General features: G+C 41.0%; 1 protein-coding gene across 1 annotated transcript in view; it reads left to right on the top strand.

Annotated features, from left to right (window-relative positions):
• Positions 1-20,868, top strand: part of cdh13 (cadherin 13, H-cadherin (heart)) — a 245,349-nt gene that overhangs the window by 198,902 nt on the left and 25,579 nt on the right. Inside the window, exons 8-10 of the mRNA XM_007889261.2 lie at positions 7,072-7,212; positions 12,241-12,423; positions 13,168-13,421. Coding sequence (XP_007887452.2) covers positions 7,072-7,212; positions 12,241-12,423; positions 13,168-13,421 — 578 coding nt within the window. The remainder of the gene's footprint in view (positions 1-7,071; positions 7,213-12,240; positions 12,424-13,167; positions 13,422-20,868) is intronic.

Below are 20,868 nucleotides of genomic sequence, written 5' to 3'. Positions count from 1 at the left end.
TCTTTGGCAATACCGTACTGGGAAAGGGATAGCAAATCACTCTCACCACCTCTTGGCCATCATGGAACGGATTCCATCTAACCCAAGCCGTGGAACGGATCCCTCGCAAAACCTTGAATGAATGTGTGTAAAACAGCCATCTTTTTNGCTTCCTAACCGATGATCTGAGTGTTGAGTTAGGCCGCGTTCCTGTTTTTATCATTTTCGTATCAGATGTACAAAGAAGGTGGTTGCTGTTTCTTTTATATATAAACTGAATATCATTGTGGACCAGAAAAGAGACCTAGGATTTCGGAGAGCAATAATGTTCTTTCCCCATATACTGTACTGCTTTCGAAGTCGAGCCACTTATAAATGCAACAAATTTTTCAGCACAGAAGGGGGCCAGTCAGCCCATCGTGTCGTGCCACTCCTAGCTTTGTTTTTCAAATTTGCTCCATTTTTATATTAATGCTACTCTCCAGGTCTTTCCCCACCTGCCTTATTGATGATAGATAGACCAATTTGTCACCAATCCAGTTTGTCCTGATGAAATGTCAGGTGCCAGCCTGGCTCAGTGAGTAGCTCTCTCTCCTCTGAGTCAGATGGTTGTGGGTTCAAGCCATGTTGACACTTTGAGTTCATGCAACCTGCAGGCGGATGCTCCAGTGCAGTACTGGGGATGTGCTGCATTGGTGGAGGTGCCATCCTTTGGATTAGACATTAAACTGAGCTTCCCTGTCTGTGATTAAATCAGGTGGATGTTAACGATCCTGTAGCACTACTCAAAAAGAGGAGAGAGTTTCTCCCGGTGTCTTTGCCAATTTTATCCTCCAGATAATTCATTCATGGCCACTCAATTCATGGCTGGCTGTGGGACTTTGCTGTGCGCAAATTGACTGCTGCCTTCGCCTACACAATAAACGAACAGTCACTTAACTTGACAATAATAAGTGCTTTGAGAAGTCCTCCTGTTGTGAACAGCGTTATATCAAAATGCAAGGAATTTTATTATACCGAGTGGGTCCCAGTTTTCTCTTCCTCCTGGTGCCCTGAGTCCTCCTGCGATTGTGTACCCATCGAGAAGGAAGCGCCTTGATTTGAGCAGAGGAAAGCAGACAGAAAGTAGGACAGCCGAGTGCTTGACGTTCCAAATTTTTTTGTTTTTAAAAAGGCCTTCAGACCATTTGTAATAACATCTGTTGCAATCCAACAGCACAATCTGTCTGCTACAGATTGTAATGGCATTAGTCACTGCTTGGCTGTTCTCATAAGCACATTGGACATGTATAAAGCCTGATATGGTAATATTAGTACTTAACGAACATATTTCTCTGCCTGCGGATTCACAAACATGTTTTTCCTTCTCTTTCCCCACCCCCCCACCCCCCACTCCCCCTGCCCAGGGAAAGCCCATACTTCAGGTTTGCTTTAAAGCAGAAGCCGCAGCTATAAACGCACAAAGCTTTTTGCCAGATTGGGATTGGCGTGCAAAGTGCATGCTGTCGCGGTATTCGCAAAGGGTTCAGCAACGAGATTATATACCCTAACGTTACTCGAATGTCACTTTTTGGGAAATTTCTCAGCTGTGGTTCAGAGCTGCATTGTTGGAGCGTTGCATTGCGACACATGCCACGTTAAGATGTTAAGCCACGATTCCGTCTACCTGTTTCAAGAGGGCGTTAAGGATCCCGTTGTTGTTATTCAAAACGAGAAGGGAAATGCTCACAGTTTTCCTGGCTGACGCTCACTCCTTCAAATAAATGGATCGTTCACTTCATGGCTGTGTGTTGTAGGGAAATGACTGCCTCGCTTGCCTACAAATACAGTCACTGGGTTCGACTGTGATTACTAACGAGGGGCTTTGAGACGTTTCGCATTAGAGGGGATATCTCAAACCAAATATTATTATTATTATTATTACTTGCCTGAAAATTCAGTGTGCAAGATTGCAAGCGAGGCAGCCGGTAATGCAATGTAGTTATTGCTTAACTGGAACATTAACGAATTCCGAATCTGATTTGAAAATACTGTTAGTTTTGTCTGAGCTGCACACACTCCCCACTTATCTTCTACTTCCATCAAGTTCAGCAGATGCAGCTGGCTGCTGTCAGCATCCTGTAAATCTTGGTGGGCGGGGGGGGGAGTGGAAAAAAGGATGAGCTCTTGGCCTTTATATGTCTGCAAACATGGAATCGCTAATAGCATGCGGCAGGTGACAGAGAAATGACAAGAATGCTAATGCTGACAAACTGCAGCACTCAGTCCTCGAGATAAAAACATGTCAAACTTGATTTGCCCTGTTTCCCAGACCAGAAAGTATTTGTGTCAGTCACAGGGATGGAGATTGACTGTTGTGGTAATTTATTGAGTGTTTGGGTTGGGGAGGGTGGTGGGGGCGAGAGGGGAAAGGGGTGGAAGAGAAAGAGGGGTGGGGGGAACAAATGTTTTTTTCCTGCTGTAATTGCGTAAACTTTCTCTGGAAATCTACAACAAAAGGAAATTGTCGGCCTCAGATCCCCTAGTGATTTGGGGGAGTTGATCTGGTGAGTAGCTAATCCGTGTAGATCCCAGGTTCAACCACATTTTGTACTGAGTTAATTGATCTTAAGTGGGGCAGTAAAGGGTGTGTGTGTGAATGGGGGGGGCAGTTGCAGCTAAAATTGGGCACAAGATTGGTTTGGATGAAAAAGATGCTACAGCTTATTTGACCTCATCCTTCCAGGATACCCAACCTACCATCTTCCTATCGCAGCTTTGAACTGTTCTTTAAGTGAATGCAGTGTCCTGGCCTCAACCACCTTCCTTGTCAACCTGCTCCAGTCGATAGTTGCCCCCCAGGTAAAGAAATACTTCCTGGTGTCTGTCCTGAAATTGCCCTTTGGGGCCCTGAACCTCTTGTTCTCCCCAATTGAATGCGCCCAAAAGCAATGTTCTCTGTTTACTTTCTCAATCCCATTTAAACTCATAAATGCCTTCAGGTGAACCATTGAATGTATGTGAGAAGGAGGAGAAGATAAAATTGAAGAGGAAAAGAAACAGCTGAACTGAAATTAGCTCTTAGGATCATTTTGTCTTAAAAATTTTAGAACGCACAGAATTTTGGGAGAAATCTTGTTTTTTGTAAGAGTTGCAAAAAAACAGCTTCCAAATTAAAACTGAACTCGAAGAATCGTTCAAATTTCTGAGTGATCTTAAATTTGCCTTAAGGCAAAATAGTCTTTGCAGCTCAGAGTAGGTGGAAATTTAATCCTGACATCTGATGGTTCAAATACCTTGACTATTTGACCAATGATTTGCAAAATACTTTGCTGCTGCTCCAAGCTAATTTATCGCCTTGTAGTTACTGAATATTTTAACAGTTGAGCTTCTTAAGTTAATATCCTTCGGATATATTTAGGACTGCATGATGCCAAGCTGTGTAATCCCACTTGTGCTAAAATGACCAGTCTTTTTTTGGAAGGGGAGATTAGGCTGATAGTTAAAAGTCTGGTAATACATACAGCCATTCCAACAGGTTATCTAATCCATTTATGAAAATGAAATGAGAGAGAGATTTGTAAATTTTCCATAATTCAATCTTTTTCTTTTCTTATCGCACTCGTGCATTCAATTTTAAAATATTAAGTTAAAATGAACCAGTCAGCGCGATTGAAAAATACAAGGGACTAACTGGCCTTTTCAATGAGTTGGAGCACGCTCCCATCGTCTCTGTGACCTGGGTTTGAAATCGACTCAGCCAGCCATTAGGTTCCCATGTGCAATGCGTTCAGGCAATCACTTCCCAGTGGTTGGCAGACCAAGAGCATAAATTGGCACCGAAATTGACAATCTCACTCAAGGGGATGGAAGAGCGGTGGATGGTGTTCAGCGTGAAATGATTTGCTGAGGGTTGAGGTAAAGCACACTGGGTGTGTTGCTCCACTTGTTGGTAAATCTTCCGATCCCGACAGCGATCTCCCATTATTTGCTACTGGAGGTAAAATTACCACCTCTTCTGGCTCCTTGTGGTTTAATTGGAAATCCTACCAGAAACGTACGCTGTGAAGGTAACAATGCTGCTGATAAGTAAGGGAATGATGGTGTGCACAACACTAAGGTCAGTAAATTTATCGAATTGGCCTGGCTTCATAAAATGATAATTCGATAATGCTTGCAATTTATGTTGTGCCTTTCACATCGGAGGACCAAATCAGGAAGGGTTTTGAGCAAGCACAAATTCAAAACTGGCTTGAGATTACTCCAAATCTCATGTCACATAGGACCCTGAGAGCCATCAATCGGAAGAGACTTTTAGTCCATCATTTAGGAGTGAATTCAACGCCAGTACACATGGCTGGAGCTAGTACCCACGGATTCTGGCACTAACCCTCTCTGGCATTCTTACTTCCACTCACTGTCAACTTCTGATGTTCCAGCTTTGTTAATAGCTGGAGAACCTTGTTAACTTTTTTACAAAGTTTAAATGTGCAGTGCAACATATGTGCTGGGAATATGTTGGCATATGGAGCATTACCATCACGTTGGGGAATCAGACACCGAAGGAAGATAATTAAGGAGTTTGGAATGCTTCCAAATTATATGTAGAAATCACATGATTTTATTTTTAATTTGATGTGTTGTACAGCTGAACGGTGCTGGGAAATTCACCAGTGCCCCGAGATGAACTTGATTATTCACTGCATAGCTGTTTGTGGGAAGTTGCTGTGTGAAAACTAGCTGTGTGCAAAATACAGTCACTACACTTCACAGTAAAATCCCGTGAAGAGCTTTGAGACTTCTTAATGACGTGATAAGGCACTCAATCAAGTGCGAGGATTATTATAACATCCCTGGGTCAGCTATTGTCAGCTCACTTGTTGAAACACTGACACGAAGGGTAATAAAGTTCCTTAACCATTATCAGTAGCTTTATTTCTCCATCACTGACTCTAGATTGAAGTTCAAATAGAAGTAAAACCAATTTTATTTTTAGCATATTTATTCCTCTTTTAGTTTTTCTTCTCTGTCCTGTTTTATTCTAACCTCAATTTTACATTTAATATCGAAACTGATCAGCTCTGCATATTCTAACCACTTTTTCTACATTTTGTTTTAAGTTCAGTAACCTTAGTGAAAGAAATCATTCATTTGACGGACTACCTCTCCAGTCCAATTTACAGCTATCTGAATGCCAAGGATGTAATTTCGACGTAAGGGTCAAAATTGCAATTATTCACAGCAGGAGACCTGCAATTGCATCTCATCCCATCATCCGTCACCTTTTGGTCCTGAACTTTAAAATTGCACGGAAGTGTGGAAATGTTTTCAATTTGTCTTAATTTAGTGGCTGCTTCTGTTTGAGAAACGCTGCGGAAACCCAGCTTCCAAATTAAACCTCAATTTATGACTCTTCCACTGCTCAGCGCTGTCTTAACTTTCCAGACAAAATGGCCTTAACATTGAAGCTTACTCCGAGTGCCCCCCTCCTTATGTAAAAGGTCATGCTTCATGTTGTGATACATTGCCACAAAGTGGAAACAGCGTTCTGCTTTCTCTCCCCCAAAATGTTTTGAGTCTCTGCCAGGACACTGAGTATTGTTAGAGTATTTAGCCACACTGAGCCATTACAGCTGACCCTGATTCTAGCCTTACCCGATGTTCACGCATGCACAGTGCAATTGAAATGCTGGGTATCAATCAGAAGCAACAAGTCTGAGTGATTTCCCTTTCCGCCTTCCCTGCCCTTCTCTCTCACAAGTGTCATTCATGTGCAGAGTTTATTACTTGTGCCTATACATAAGGGCTTTGTGTATCATCTAAAACCTTTGAAGTGCACCTCAGTCACAGCTACAATCGTGAAGAAAGAGCAATGAGTCCCTTTCCTGCCGTCTGCTTTATTAATATAAGTTCGACAGTAAGCTCTTTGGCATGACAGGAGATAGAATAAATGGCTTCAGCAAATGATTGTTCAGGTCATTCTCAGTTAGACCAGGATTCGTGCCACAGACTTCTCCATGACAACCATTAATGTAAAGCCATGAGCATCCACCAGCAGACCCAATTAGAGCAAGACTTGCTCGCAAATGCCACATATATTTCCTCAGCATTGGATCGCTAAGGAGCTGGCCTGGGGAAGGGGAGCGGGAGAGGTGTGTGTGTGTGTCTCTTTAACTGATGAAACCATTAAAACTGAGGCAGGTAATATACCTGCATGTGACTCTCACTGTTGACCTCTGAAATGTAGAGGGAGCTCAGCACTGCTTATCGATCAGCACTCCCAAGTCAACGAGGATTAAAAAAAAGAGAAAAACTGTTACGGCCAACGACAGAAATGATTACAATTGATGCCGTTTCTCTGGCTCAACACCACCATCGCCCCCACGATTCATTTGCCTCTGGAGCATAGGGAGAAAGCATCAGCTATAACACTGTCAAATGCACCAGCAACCATTGCAGATAGAAGGAAGATGGCGTGGGCGTGGATGTGATTGTGCCTGTAACTGTTTCTAATCTACAGCACACAATCACAAGGGAAGTTCACATGAAGAAGACACTTCAGTTCATTCAATCTCATACCCACTCACTCTACCTGCATTTGAAATGAGCCCAATGACCTGGCCTCACCCACGCTTCCTGGTAACCTGTCCCAGTTGTTAATTTCCCTCTAGGTAAAGAAACACTTCCTAACTTCTGTCTTGAAATTGCCTTTTGCAACTCGTCCTCATGTCCTGCTGACTCAGTCTGCATTATGCCAATGAAGTTCTATTATCCAACAACAACACCTTGCATCTATGCAATACCCTTCACTAGGGTAGGCACATCCCAGCACTGAACAGTAGCGCAGTTTACTCCGAGCTGGGGAGACGGGGGAGGTGCCTAGTAGAAGAGGAAAGTCTTCAAATATGACGTGAAGACAGGTAAAGGAGGGGGCGAGGTGGCGGGATTGAGGCAGGGAGTAACAGAGGTTTTGAGGGCATAGCCTGATGGGGCGAGTCGAAGAGTGGGATGTCAACAGGTTGGAGATGTAGGGAGTTGCTAGGGCACAAAGTGATCTGTAGCAATGATGTCTGTGGATTAATGTTTCATTGCTATGATGCTTCTCTTTTTCAGACTCTGGAAACCTGCAAGTATGAATTGATAGTCCAGGCCAAAGACATGGCGGGCAGTGATGTGGGATTAACTGGCACAGCAACAACAACTATCATCATTGACGACAAGAATGACCATGCCCCAGAATTCACTAAATCTATGGTAAGTGGACAACAAGCCATTTCTACCCCCAGCCCTGCTTGTTTCACTCTAGACTCGAATTTACGGGATTTCTTAACGGATTTCTTGTTGCGAAACGTGTAATCAATTTTGAAAGCATGAAGGTGTGGAAAAATGCATTTTTGGCACCTTCAATGTTTTGGAAATTTGGACATTTGAACATTACTTATCAAGAAACCCATTAAGAAACATCGCATATTGACTCCTCTTCCTCTCCATTTCCGAATTTTCACTTACAGCTTTACTGCGTTTTCTAAAGATTGAGCACTTCTGTGTGATTGATGTATTAATGGTAGGATTTGTTAGGGATTTTTTTTTTGCAATTGTTGGAAATTTGCCCAGACTAAGTTGTTCTATTTATTTGAAGGGAAAAATGCATTTTATAAGAATTTATTTCTTATTAGAATTCAACTTGCCACTCACAGGCATCTGCCATCTCTTAGTGCAGCATGTAATCTCAGTAACTAATAAAGAGATAACAGAAACCAGGCAATGGCAGATGAAGAAAGTTTGTGTTCATAAATGTAGATGTATTTGGAACAGTAATGTACTTAAAAGTAATGTTCCCTTGGCAGCCATCCACCACAGTTGAATGGATTAGATGACAACCTCACTTTAAAGCGCATTATAAACACTTGCAAAGTAAATACCTTCAGAAGAAAATGAATTTTGATATAATAATCCTTCTAATAATAATCCATCCATCTGATTTAGCGCCTTATCACGTCTCCAAGACATCTCAAAGCGCTTCACAGAATATACTGTAAAGTGAGTTGACTGTATATTTTGTGGGCGAAACGATATTAGGGCTAACGTCACAGATTTCTGTGTCTCAGCTGTTGTAGGTTATGGAAGGCTATACGATTCTGTAGTTGACTGCATGTGGCTAAGTTCAAATCAAGCATCAGACAGGCAAGCCTAAGGTTTAATGCTTAATATTCTTGCTTGTTATATTTTTCAACAAGCGGAAAATGAACTGAGGAACAGAAGTACGGATCTAAAATAATAGCTGAGCTACTTTGTTTAATAGCTGAGCTACTCTGTTTAATAGCTGAGCTACTCTGTTTAATAGCTGAGCTACTCTGTTTAATAGCTGAGCTACTCTGTTTAATAGCTGAGCTACTCTGTTTAATAGCTGAGCTACTCTGTTTAATAGCTGAGCTACTCTGTTTTCCTGAAGTCAACAATTTGATACTGTCCTTAAGTGGAAATGTAGCATAATATTATTGTTTTAGTTTTAGACAAATAAATAGACCTATTTTTCCAATTAGATAGATTAGCCTATAAACATTTGCTTCATATTCACTTCAGTCAGTTTCCACTGGTCCAAATCTTACAGCCTTTGTATTTTCCTGCGCTGGCTACGATAATCTATCTGCAAACCTCATCTCAGCCAAGCCAGAATAAATGTTGGGAATTACTGAAGGAGATACTATCCCGTGTTGTTTTTGGACTGCACCAGCGACTGGGCACCGCTTTCTCAGCTTCTGTTATATTTGCAGAAAGCAACCGGCGTTAGAATTTTGTTAGTTGATGGAATAGCATTTTCACTCACCGCTGACTCCGAGGCGAAAGGCAATGATAGGAAAGTGAAATAGGCATCTGTCAGTTGTGGTCAGGTTTTTCAAGTAACTGTGCATTCATGACCTTCAGATATCTATTCCCACTCGCCGGTGTGTCCAACTCCTCCCGACACAAGCTGTTGACTATTCAGGACTCCTGCACCAGGCTCCGTGAACCGATCACCCCACATCCTCGCTTCGCTCCACTGATTCCCCGTCCCCTCGTATGGATCGAATTGAAGATCCTTTTCCTCACTTTCAAATCCCTCCATGACCTCGCCTCTCCCCCCCCCCTTCCCCAATCCCACTACCATCTCTGTGACTTCCACTTACCTTCCAAAAGCAAAACCCTTTCAATGTGGAAAAAAACTCTACTGTGTAATATGTCAATGATTAAATACAAGCAAAGACTATGCAGGCCATTGCCTACAGTGCCAGCCAAAGTGCTGTTCAGCTGTAGATGTATTTGTGCTGTCATATGACTTTGATGCCTTGTTATTTTGCCATTACAAGAACATTTGGCGATTCTAAATGAAATGCGCTTTTAACACCAAGCGTTGGTTAATCTCCGCAGTCCTATCCGTTTTGTTTGAGGGGACCGCAGTTTCCCGATATGGGAAAATCTGCCAGTATGTTAGCATTGATCATTGCCCTATCGTTACTGCCCACCCTTATAAAGCACGAGTACACAAATCACTCAAGTTGAATGATCAACAATTCTGTACAGACCTGAATTCTCATTGATGGTGTCTCATCAATGCTTAGAGGGAAATCTATCAGTGGAGGTGCTGTGAAAAACCCTTGGAGTTTAAAAATAGCGATAATCAATTGGAAACACTGTACTGTTAAGTATAATACAAATGCAGATGGAGCTCTACACCAGAACTACATGAAACATCAGATACTTTTTTGAGTTAAATGTATCAGTTAAGTACATATTACAAGTTGTTTTTGAGGGCCAGCCGTATCCATTAAAATACAAGCAACAAACTCTTACAAATTGCAAAGCAAATACCATTTCGTCTTCAGTTTAATTAAAATGCCAGTACTTGTTGTCAGCTCAATATCTGGAGGAAGACTGAGTTCAAAGACTTGATGTGTTAAGCTGCATTGCTCTGCCAAGGAAGAAATGCTGAGTGCCTCGACTGGTAACTGGGTATCGTTGTTCAACCTGCAACAACAGCAAGATTGTATTAGGTCGAGGCTTACGGGATAGGTTTGTCTTGTAAATCCGGCAATGTACTATCTCCATAGCCTGAACTATGGTGTTTGAGCCTAAGGGGAGGTTGTCCGTTGTGGTGATCGATATATTACTGCTGGATGTCATTCATTTATTGGGAAAGCGATCTATTCATTGCCCCTTTGGTAGTGAATGTCTGGAGGGTTACGTCTGCTGAGCCCAATTCTGTTCGTTTTGCCTATTCCTTTCCAAGACACAGATGTCCCAACAGCGTAAATGACAGCACTCTCTCTGGCTGGCAAGTTAATATTCCCTAATGCCCGGCCATTTGTAAACCGTTTATTACCCATCCGATTCATGCCATATGTTTCAATCTTCAAGCACAGCACATAAGATATTTTACAGCCTGATTCAGACTGCCCCCTCTAGATGAAAAGCATCATTTTCCTTCACTTTGCAGAATAAGGAACCATTGCACAATAGGAAAGCAACCAGTGATCAAAGGGACTGCTTATTCTCTCTTACTGCAAAAGGGCTTCAGACAACCGGATGAGAAAGTTGGCTGCTGGTTAGCTGACCGTTTACAGCAAATAAGCTGAGGGAACAAAGACAAGATGCCCGCATAACTTATATCTGTGACAGGAATTGGACTGAAGTGAGCGTAATAAGTCACCTCTTACACAGTCCACAATCTGCAACACATAAGACGTTTCACAATAGTCTCATCAGTTGCACGTTGAGCAAAAATATATACAATACAATTTATATCACACCATTCACATCGGAAGTCCTTGTCGTGTTCCTCACTGAAGGCAGGACATGTATTGCACTGTGCAAAGCTTCCCACAATGTGTAACATATGATACAATCTGATTTTTTAATACCAATTTATCGGGTGGCACCCGAAAATGATCGTTGAATACTCAACTATAATCAGGGAAAGATAACAATAAACAGAAGAACGTACAACTCCCCCCTCCCCACTCGCCCCACTCCTACACAGAAAATAGCATCAAACAGGTCAAGGCACCAAATTGACCATCTAGTGTTCGATCTGCAATTCTGCACTAAGAGTAGTTGTGACAATTGGCAGCACATTTGTGCAATAACTGACAGTTTTACTTCTCTATTCAGGTCAATTCTAAAGAGTAAGATGCGTTTTGATAAATGCCGTTTAAAGATGTTCACACTAAAGATGTTAAACGCTGCTCATTTTATTAATAGCAGGAAAAGGGGAAAAGATTTGCCAAACAGAAAATACTCGTGACAACTGGAGAGGAAAAGATTTTGCTGAAATCCATTAACATTGCAGTTAAGGATGTTTGAAGGCACTTCAATGGTGCAATATGTTACTGCACGAACATTGCCATTTATTGAGAGTAATTAGAGACTAAAGAGGTAATTTTAATCGATGTTCCTGCACAGTTCTTTATTGACATTTTGTGAAGAAAGTGTGATCTTCACGCAACAATTTGTCACCGACTGATGCCAGAAAAAGATGTTTATTGAATCCCGGGGGTTCTGTCCCAGTACCAATTGACCAATAATGTGTGGCTAAGCGTTGACACAAACTGCCTTGCATGCTTCTGCAATGTCATTTCTCATCATCTCAAAAGTTCAGTTTATCTCTAGAGAACACATCAAATATATATCTTTTCAAATTCCAACGGAAGATTGAATAATACTGATGTACAGTGAAAACTCACCAATAAGAATAATAGTAATGATAATCCGTGCATTTTTATACAGTCTTATCATGTCATCAAAATGCCTCTAAAAACACTACATGGGATTTTTACTGTAAAGTGTAGTGCCTGTGTATTTGTAGGCAAAATGAGCAAAGAGATTGCAAAATATTAATCATGTCAGCAGGTTGACCACATGAGTGAGTTTGTGCTTCTGTGTTAATCAGTACAATAATAATAATCCCTGCATTTGACAAAGCACCTCATCACGTTGTTGAGACATCTCAAAGCACTTCATAGAATATATTGTAAAGTGACTGGACATTTTGTGGGCAAAACGCAGCAGCCAATTGCACACTGAAATATAAAAAAAAAGTATGGAATGAAAATTTGCACAGATCTGACCACACAAGCGAGTTGACCACATTCTTTAGGTGATCTTAAAGTGAGTGCCCACTTTGAGATGTTTGTTGACGAGAAAGCTTATTGCATTCTGTGAACCCGCAGAGGACTCAGTGCTCAAGGCCTTCGTTTCCTTCCAGGGTAGAGTAACGTGAAGTGTTAACTTGATGTCTTGTATCAGTTCCAGGCAACGGTGAAAGAGGGATTTACTGGGACGATAGTCAATCTGACTGTGGAGGACAAAGATGACCCAGCGACGGGAGCTTGGAGGGCCGTCTATTATATCATCAACGGAAACCCTGACAACAACTTTAAAGTTCAGACCAATCCAAAGACCAACGAAGGAATGCTGTTAGTTGACAAAGTGAGGATCTTTTTTGGTTCTTGGTCTGTTTGCCCTTGTAAATCCCTCTCGTGTCACAGATTTACAGGGTGGGTGTCTGACACATGCAGAAAGCCATCACCCTGCTTAAGACTATCCAAACCTGTTTCTGTGCTTAAGAATATCCAAACAATTTTCACTTGAAGAAATCAAAAGGTGATAAATTGTTTAAAGGAACATCTCCAATGACAATTATTTAAATATTGTTTCATTTGAAATCGATACTAATAATAACCTTAGCATTCAATACCGTGCCTATAATGTCAGATGTCCCGAAGTGTTTTTGTCAAGCGTGACTGTGGATTTGGCAGTGAATGGGACAGTCAATTTGCTCGCAGCAAGGTCCCACAAACGTATATGCAGCGAGGGACCAATTTTATCTGGGGGATTGTTGGCTCGGAAACCAGGCGACACTTCCTTCTCTCTTCAAGTAGTGTCAACGGTTTCTTTAACATCCAGCCTTGGTGTAACATGTCAGAAGGACGGCACCTCTGACCAGTGCAGCACACCCCCAGCATTGCACTCGAGTGTCAATATAGACTGTGCGTTCAAAGTCCTATTGTGGGGCTTGAACCCACAACCTTCTGACCTGGAGACCTACCAACTGAGCCAAGTTGGTCATGAAATGCTTCAAAGAAATGACATTCTACCTATAATTGTAGATTCTGTGTTTTCTTTTAATTATTACTGCTTTTGTTTTGTAAAAAAAAAGTGATTTTATTTCAGCCCTTAGATTATGAACGATCTGCATTCCACACCCTCCTGATTAAAGTCGAGAATGAAGACCCAATCATGCCAGAGATCAGCTTTGGACCCAGCTCCACAACCACGGTGCAAGTCACAGTCCTCGACGTGAATGAAGCACCCATTTTCAATCCAAACCCAACACCGGTGGTCAAGCCGGAGAACATACCAGTAGGCAGCATTGTGGTGACACTGAATGCAACTGATCCAGATATTCTTCAGAAGCAGACAATTAAGTAAGTGTGGAAAGCCAGGTTTGGATGGTCTAAAAGATCCAAAGATTCATTGCCATTTTACTTGGTGCGTGAGATACGTCTTTGTTTTTACAATCGCACAGTCTTAATTTGAATTAGTCCAGCCAACAGTCATCGTAACAATGACGAGTTTCATTGCTAGAAGGAAGAAGGAGGAAGGTTGGGAACGGGTTTACGTAGTAGAAAGTATAACCGAACACATTGCTTCACCACATCTCCAGTGGTACCTAATGCAAGCGATGTATATCAATGGCATGTTTTTCAGTGGAGTCCTTCACACATTTCCACTGATACTTTCGGATGCACCAAGACAGCGGAACAAGTGGACATAGGCGATTCAAAAGGCGATTTCAGTACAGACACCAAAGATGTTTTTTCTTCACCCAGAGGGCAATTGACAACAGGAACATGGGTTGCCAGGAAGGGTGGTGGAGGCCAGGACACTGGACTCATTTAAAAAAGAGCTTGATACTGTGGTGGGAAGACGATAAGGAGCGTTTTCTGGAGGGATGAGGTCAGATGAGCCAAAGGGCATTTTTCATCTGAACCAAACTTGGGTTCAGTGTCTAACAACTGTAAAGCACTCTGATACATTACTCCATGTGAAAGGGGGCTGCATAAATCCAATTTGCTGATGATAGCAGCTGCCTCTGCAGGGATACACAAGTGAAGCGTAACATAAGCACAAGTAATACATAAGTGAAGTGTGAGTGAAGTGCAAAAAAAAAGTACATTTAAAATTTGTTGGAAGCTTGCCTTTTCCCTGCACAGCAGACGTATAAAAAGAAGTGAAGTGAGAACAAATGGAACCATTGAATAAAGCGCAATCCTATTTCTGTTGCTGGAACTATGGATTAGTGATTAAAGTTTCTCACACAGTCTCGCCTGCAGTGGAGCTTTGTGGTATCATAAATCGTTAGCTTGAAAAATGCTTATTCTTTAGCAATGAGTCAATTAAAATCAGCACAAACATGAAGTGAGTATGAAACACAATTGAGTCACATCAACTGGGGAATCCAGATTCCGATAGCTTAATTTATTTAAGTTAATCCTAACCATTCATTTCTCAAAATACATTTCTGCTTTTGGGTAGTTTCATCCATCCCTATTAATTACAATTCACGGATTCCTGATCATTTTTTTAATGGAATTTCTAATCTTTGATTTTTTTTAATTATGGGAATCAAATACATTTATTTCGGCGCGGATGTGAGAACATTAATTACCATATAAATCTGTTGCAAAAACAAAATGTAATCAGGTGCGGCGACTGTGTTTGTGTCAACTTCACATTAACCTTTATCATGCTAAATAAAAGAGGTGGTAGGGTGGGGGAGAGGGTCAAAATCCAGCAAATGCTGTGACGTGTGCTTTGAACTCTAAAAGCTGAAATAGATCTATCCTGAGAATTTACAATTGTGATTTCTAAACACACTCAAGGCTATTATCACTGAGCGAGATTAAGTACGTAGGGATTTTAATTGCCGCAAGTGACTTTGCCGCGATAGAAACAATTAAGAATCATATTTCTCCAGAATAAATAACAAAGCAAACAGAAATACAAATAATACCAGCGCGAAGCTGCCAATTGTGTACAATTTATCATCGTGCACTTTTCTAATTAGACCGAGTTATCACAATGATTTATATTCATCCCCGAGTTTTTTGGTTGAGAAGCTGTTTCTATTTATAAAGGAGTTAGGAATACAGTTGTTGACAATCCAGCTGTTTAGGCCAGATAAAGGTGGAACAGGACATGTATTGTTTTCTGCCCTCAGGACAAGATTGAAATAAGAGGGATCTCACCATCAATATTCATTTTGCCTCCTCAGGCTGCTTAAAGGCCCGGGAAAATTCCCATCTCCCTGGGCCCAGAAGGTTTTGCATGATTACAATGCGACGGATGAAACTGAAAATGAACAGCGCCAGCCACAGAGTCATTGCGTTGCACAAGCAACTTTGTTACTACGATAGAAACTTTACAGAACTACAACGGACCATTCAAACACCAATTTAATTGGTAAACCAAATGTTAAATGCTGCAAACAGTTGTAACATGCGTGTGGCTAGCGATGAGAGAGCCGTAGAAATTTACAGCACAGAAGAAGGCCATTTGGGCTATCATGTCTGTGCTGGCTCTTTTAAAGAGCGATCCTTTCAATCCCCCCGTTCTCCATACCCCTGTAGTTTATTCCTTTGACTGCTTTAGATTTTGTCCTGGATCACAGCTTCAGAATACTTCCAAGTCACTCGAAAGATCTCTGCAACATAAATAAATACACCATCAATGAACCATATACAATTTGCCATGTCATGGATCCGGCCTGAATGATTTAATCTCCCGTAAGAAACAACCAACCGTATGAAAAGCTTTCTCCCCTGATCCTCAAAAGGCAACTGAACAAAACCCTTTGAGATATCAGTGTAACATCACAAGCTACATTATATAACCATGATCGATTGTATTCTATGGGCAATGCTCCCAAGGTCACATTAGCTTTGGAGCCAAAGTGCTCCATGGAGTATTTGATGATCTAAGTCCTGGAATCGGCATTCTTTTTNCGTCGCTAGGTATTTGTTCAGCGTTCTATTAGAAGTGTTGAGTGACGTGGCATTAATTACCCACATGGGCAAATTATCCCATAAAACCTCCCGCTGTGAGCAAAGTCTATTCCTTTGATTTCTATTATTTTCCCCCGAGGCTTTCAATTTTATGTTCCAGTTCTACAATCCGACTCTTAAGTGACTAGATAGCAGCGGTTTCATTGTTTCCTTGGCTTGTGCCTTGCTGTGTGCAAGCCATTGCAGGGAAACAAGTGATGATTTAATGGGACTTGCCAAGGGAGGAGAGGAAAGGTGTATTAAGAAGCATTGAATATTATTAAGATGTTGTAATATTGATCTCTAGGTGTGAACTGGATGTGATTTCAGTTGCATCTGTGACATGATTGTGGCTTGCAGCTGCTTTGTGCTTCTCAACCTGGAATTCCTACCTATTGTATGGGTAGATACTTTCAATTCCACCCTAAAACCAACCTCTTCAACACGACTATGGTCACCTCTCCCTCCCCTTCTCCCTTGCTCGGAGTTCAAGCAAACTACTCCGATGCATTATCCAGGGTGAAGGATGCTGTGCAAACACTTGTTGATGTAGAAGTATTAAAATGGTACCACTCTATCAGGGATGATATTGTAACCGAAAGCTCTATGCAGTAATTAATGTGCAGTTTACTGTAGCTTATGATGCATTATAACTGCTGTTATATACATATACACTTTAAAAGATGTACAATGGGGGCATTTTCGACCACAGAATATACAGTCAATTCACTGTACAGTATATTCTGTGAAGAGCTTTGAGACATCTCAACGACGTTATAAGGCGCTGTATCAAATGCAAGGATTATTATTATTTATTACTTTACAGGTTAATAATTAGCGCTCTTGCTTTCATGTGAGGTTGGTGGGGGGGGAGATTTTTAAGTGTGTAAAGAATGTTTCCTATGAACTGCCTTTAGAAGTGGATGGTGGTAAACGGAGCTCAGTTACCATCCTGTGCATATTTATTTTGTTTTTCCAGTGAGCTCTGCCGCCAGCAGATGAGTCCTGTAGCTTTACTGGTTGTTAGTCGATTGGCGGATTGCTTTTCCAGGGGGATTAATTCCTTCAAAAACAAAACAAAATTATTATTATTAGATCCTCTATATGACATTTCAAGGCATTCTTTATACATCGAGCTTCCCGATTTCATAATAATAAAATAATAATAAACCTTGCATTTGATGTAGCACCTTATCACATCATTGAGACGTCTCAAAGCGCTTTACAGAATATATATTAAAGTGGATCGACTGCGTATTCTGGGCGGCGAAATTTAGAGTGCTGCATTATGACTTTTGTGTTATTACATTCATCTACAAGCAAAGAGTTCCTACACTTTACAGTAAATCCTGTGAAGCGCTTTGAGATGTCCTTCCGACGTGAGAGGCACTGTGCGGAATCCAAGTATTATTCTTTTTTTTCTAATAATCCTTACATTTAATCCTCACCTGTCGGTTCGGTTCATTGATGCCTGATTTGGGCTACTTTCTTTGAGTTTTCTCTAGCAATTTAGTGCTTGGCTAACACTGCACACACTTAATACTGGAAAAGAGCCTCAAGAAAAAGCATATTGGAAATCCATAGCTATAGATGAATAAAATGCGACCGACGTGCTCAGAACAGTAATGGAAATTGGATTGTGAATCAGCCTACATGAATCGAATCCCCAAATAGTACAGAAAATTAGGGATGTGAAAAAGTTGGGAAGGAATGAAAAGTGCAAAAACAAAAAATATGGGGGAAAGGTCGAGAGACAAAAACAATTATCTTATGCTAATTAATTATCTTAAATTGGGTTGTTGCGTGAACCGCGTGATGTAAAAGTTCAGTTTCTGTGGCAAATGGATATTATTGATTTAATTCATTGTGCCCTCTCAATAGTGCTTTCATTTCAGAGCAAACACCGCTCTTTACTGATCTACTGTGGGGGGAAAGTGCAGCACCTGCTCTCAGCTGGAGCTCGACCATTAAAAGTTAACTGGTACATGATTATGTAGCGTTATATTTGTAGCGTTTCGCCCACAAATATACCGTCAATTCACTTTACAGTCTATTCTGCCAAGCGCTTTGAGACGTCTAGAAGACGTGAAAAGCGCAGTATCAAACGCAAGGATTATTTTTATTATTTCTCTCGCAGAGACTGGAGAATAAATTAAAAGCATTAATTCAGCCATTAAAGCAAAACGCATCAATTCTAAAGTGAAAAGGGGGCGGTAGAGGAAAGAGACAACCAGCATCCCTGTTTACCAGTCCATACAGCAAGTTTGAATCTGTCCAATATGGTGAATGTTACATCTGGAGCCAGGCTGGAGTGTAGATTGATAGTGCAAGGGAGGTTTTGAGAAAGCTGTCGACCAGGGACTATTAATCAGGCACTGGGTCATTAATCTATCCAGCAGTCACACTAAGCAACTTTATAGTCATTTTTATGTGTCTTACAATAGCTCAACAAGCTCTAAATCATACATTTACAGGAACTCTGCATTGAGCAGTGTAAATGTGCAAATTATGGATAAGTTGGTGTATTCAGCTGAACACTTCTTGACCCGTCAATAGACTCGGCCAATTTGGGAACGGACGGCTTTGTGTAGAGGGGTGGCAGAAAGCATTCATCACGCCGCTCATTTAAATCTCAGCGCAGTGACTCGAGATAACGTTTTATTATTAGCTCCTTCGAATGAAGTATCGAACAATTTCTCAGGTCTCGGTTGGGACAGGCGAGGCTAGGTGCTGTGGTTTAGTTCTCGGCGGACGGCAGAGGTGTGAAATCTCCCACGTTCCCGAGATGTAAGCCTTAAAAATTGGAGGATTGCGTGGGATTTTGTTTTGGAGAAGTGTCTTAAATTCAGCCTTAACTTGAAAGCCTAGCGCCACAAAGTGTTAATTATCACGAGTGGTAATCAGCACATCACATATCCCATTTTCACACCTTCTCCCCTCTTACGCTGGTCACTATATCTCATTATAAAGACATAACAAAAAGATTATTTTGGACATTACTGCTCCATTGACCGAGCATCGTGCCCATTTTCATTTACATGCTGTTAATTTTTTTTGTGTGCTTGGCTAAAGAGCATGATATGCATATGGCTCTTTACACATCCCTCGTGCCCTCCGCTCCAGCATTTTCAGGCGTGTAGGGTTTTCTGTATTTTTCACAAGCCACAAATTCCCAATTGCACTTCTGCCATAGGTAATTTTCACTTTAGCCAACTTAAATTAAGACTTGCGAGTTCAAATGTGTCCAACTTATTATCGGCCGCTATTAAAACTAACGGAATGTTGCCACGCATTTAAAAAGTAATGAATTGTATTAAACCATTGCGCCACCTTAATAAGTGATCCAATTAAGTGCACCCGGTGCGCACTGCGGAAAAAGTGAATGTATTGATGAATTAAGATGCATAGCGCGTTAGATATCATATTTCATTATATACAAATTATAATAGCATTAGGGATTATAATAATTGCAATAAATTAAATTATTATAGGACATTGGCAACAACGAACAAGAGCTTCCGCATTTTGTTTTAAAAAGGGGGAGAAAAATCTTATTCTCTACCCCTTCGTTGTCTCTTATTTTCTATTTATTTCCTATATTGCTTTTGTTAAATTCCCCTGATTCATTGTTAGTTTTCTCTCCGCTTGTGTCTTCTTCTGCGACTTCCCCTTTGAGATTAAGATTTTTTTTGTAGCACTTTCATGTCATTTCTCTTTTCACACCCAAATTATCTCAGCCCACACTGTCCCAAGTCTTTGTCTCTCTTTGGTTGTTGTCAGCCTCTACCTTACAGCTTATTCATTTCCCTTGCTTCCTTCTTCAGTCCTACCACGTTCGACTGGAAACCCACATGGAAACAGAGAAGGACATTTGGGGCTGAATACTGTACAATTATGGGACATTGTTGTGCGCAAATTGACTGCCATGTTTGCTCATGACATGCGCAGTCACTCCACTTTGCAGTAATTCGTATGAAGCGCTTTGAGACATCCTCCCGATGTGAAAGGCGCTGTTGGAAATTTAAGGATTATTATTATTAATAATAATGGTATCATCGCAAAAGCTTATTTGATTTCTCCTGGGACGTTTCTGCAAAACATTTTCCCTTGCTCCTGGAAAGTGATGGAGAGAAACTCCAGAATATAAAACAGGAACGGCTAAATTAGGATTTACTACACTGCGAAATGCATGAAACTCTGTGGCAATGGGAATAAATCAGGAGTCTGCTGGCATTAGGGTTATACATTACTCAGAGCCAATTGAATCGCATAAAATAAGATGTATCACATCTGCGAAAATGCTGGACATATCCACGTGTTGATCAGCAGGTGAAAGAGAAAGTAACTTTAGACGTTCAGGTTTAACCCGTTTGTGCTTGTTTTTAATTTCAGGTTTTAGTCACACATAGTTTTAGATTTCATCAAAAAATATATCATAACTTTTAACACCAACATGGTGTTAATACAAGTGTTTGGTGAGTTTTATATATAATTTGTCTCCATTCTCGTTCATTCTCTCACACATCACATATTTGCCACTTCAGCTTAGGAATCTTAAATCTATAAATACAGGTGCACAATGTGTACGTTGCCATAACTGGGTCATTGTTGAGATATTGCATGTATTTTTGGAGACCTACATTGCACACTCTCCTCAAACTTGTGCTCTCTCTTTTGCCTATTTGATGCAAGTTGAGCGAAGAGAGGGAGGAGAAAAATCCTTTCATTCACACGTCTTAATGGCCAGTGGAATGGCAGGATTTTCTCATTGACATATTTATTCACATCTTTTGCTATCAGAATTATTTTGCTTGTCATATTGTCAGCA

Source organism: Callorhinchus milii, unplaced genomic scaffold (genome assembly GCF_018977255.1).
Source record: "Callorhinchus milii isolate IMCB2004 unplaced genomic scaffold, IMCB_Cmil_1.0 Scaffold14, whole genome shotgun sequence".
Lineage (NCBI taxonomy): Eukaryota > Metazoa > Chordata > Chondrichthyes > Chimaeriformes > Callorhinchidae > Callorhinchus > Callorhinchus milii.
Note: the sequence above shows the minus strand (reverse complement) of the source record. Positions and strands in the feature narration are given on the sequence as shown.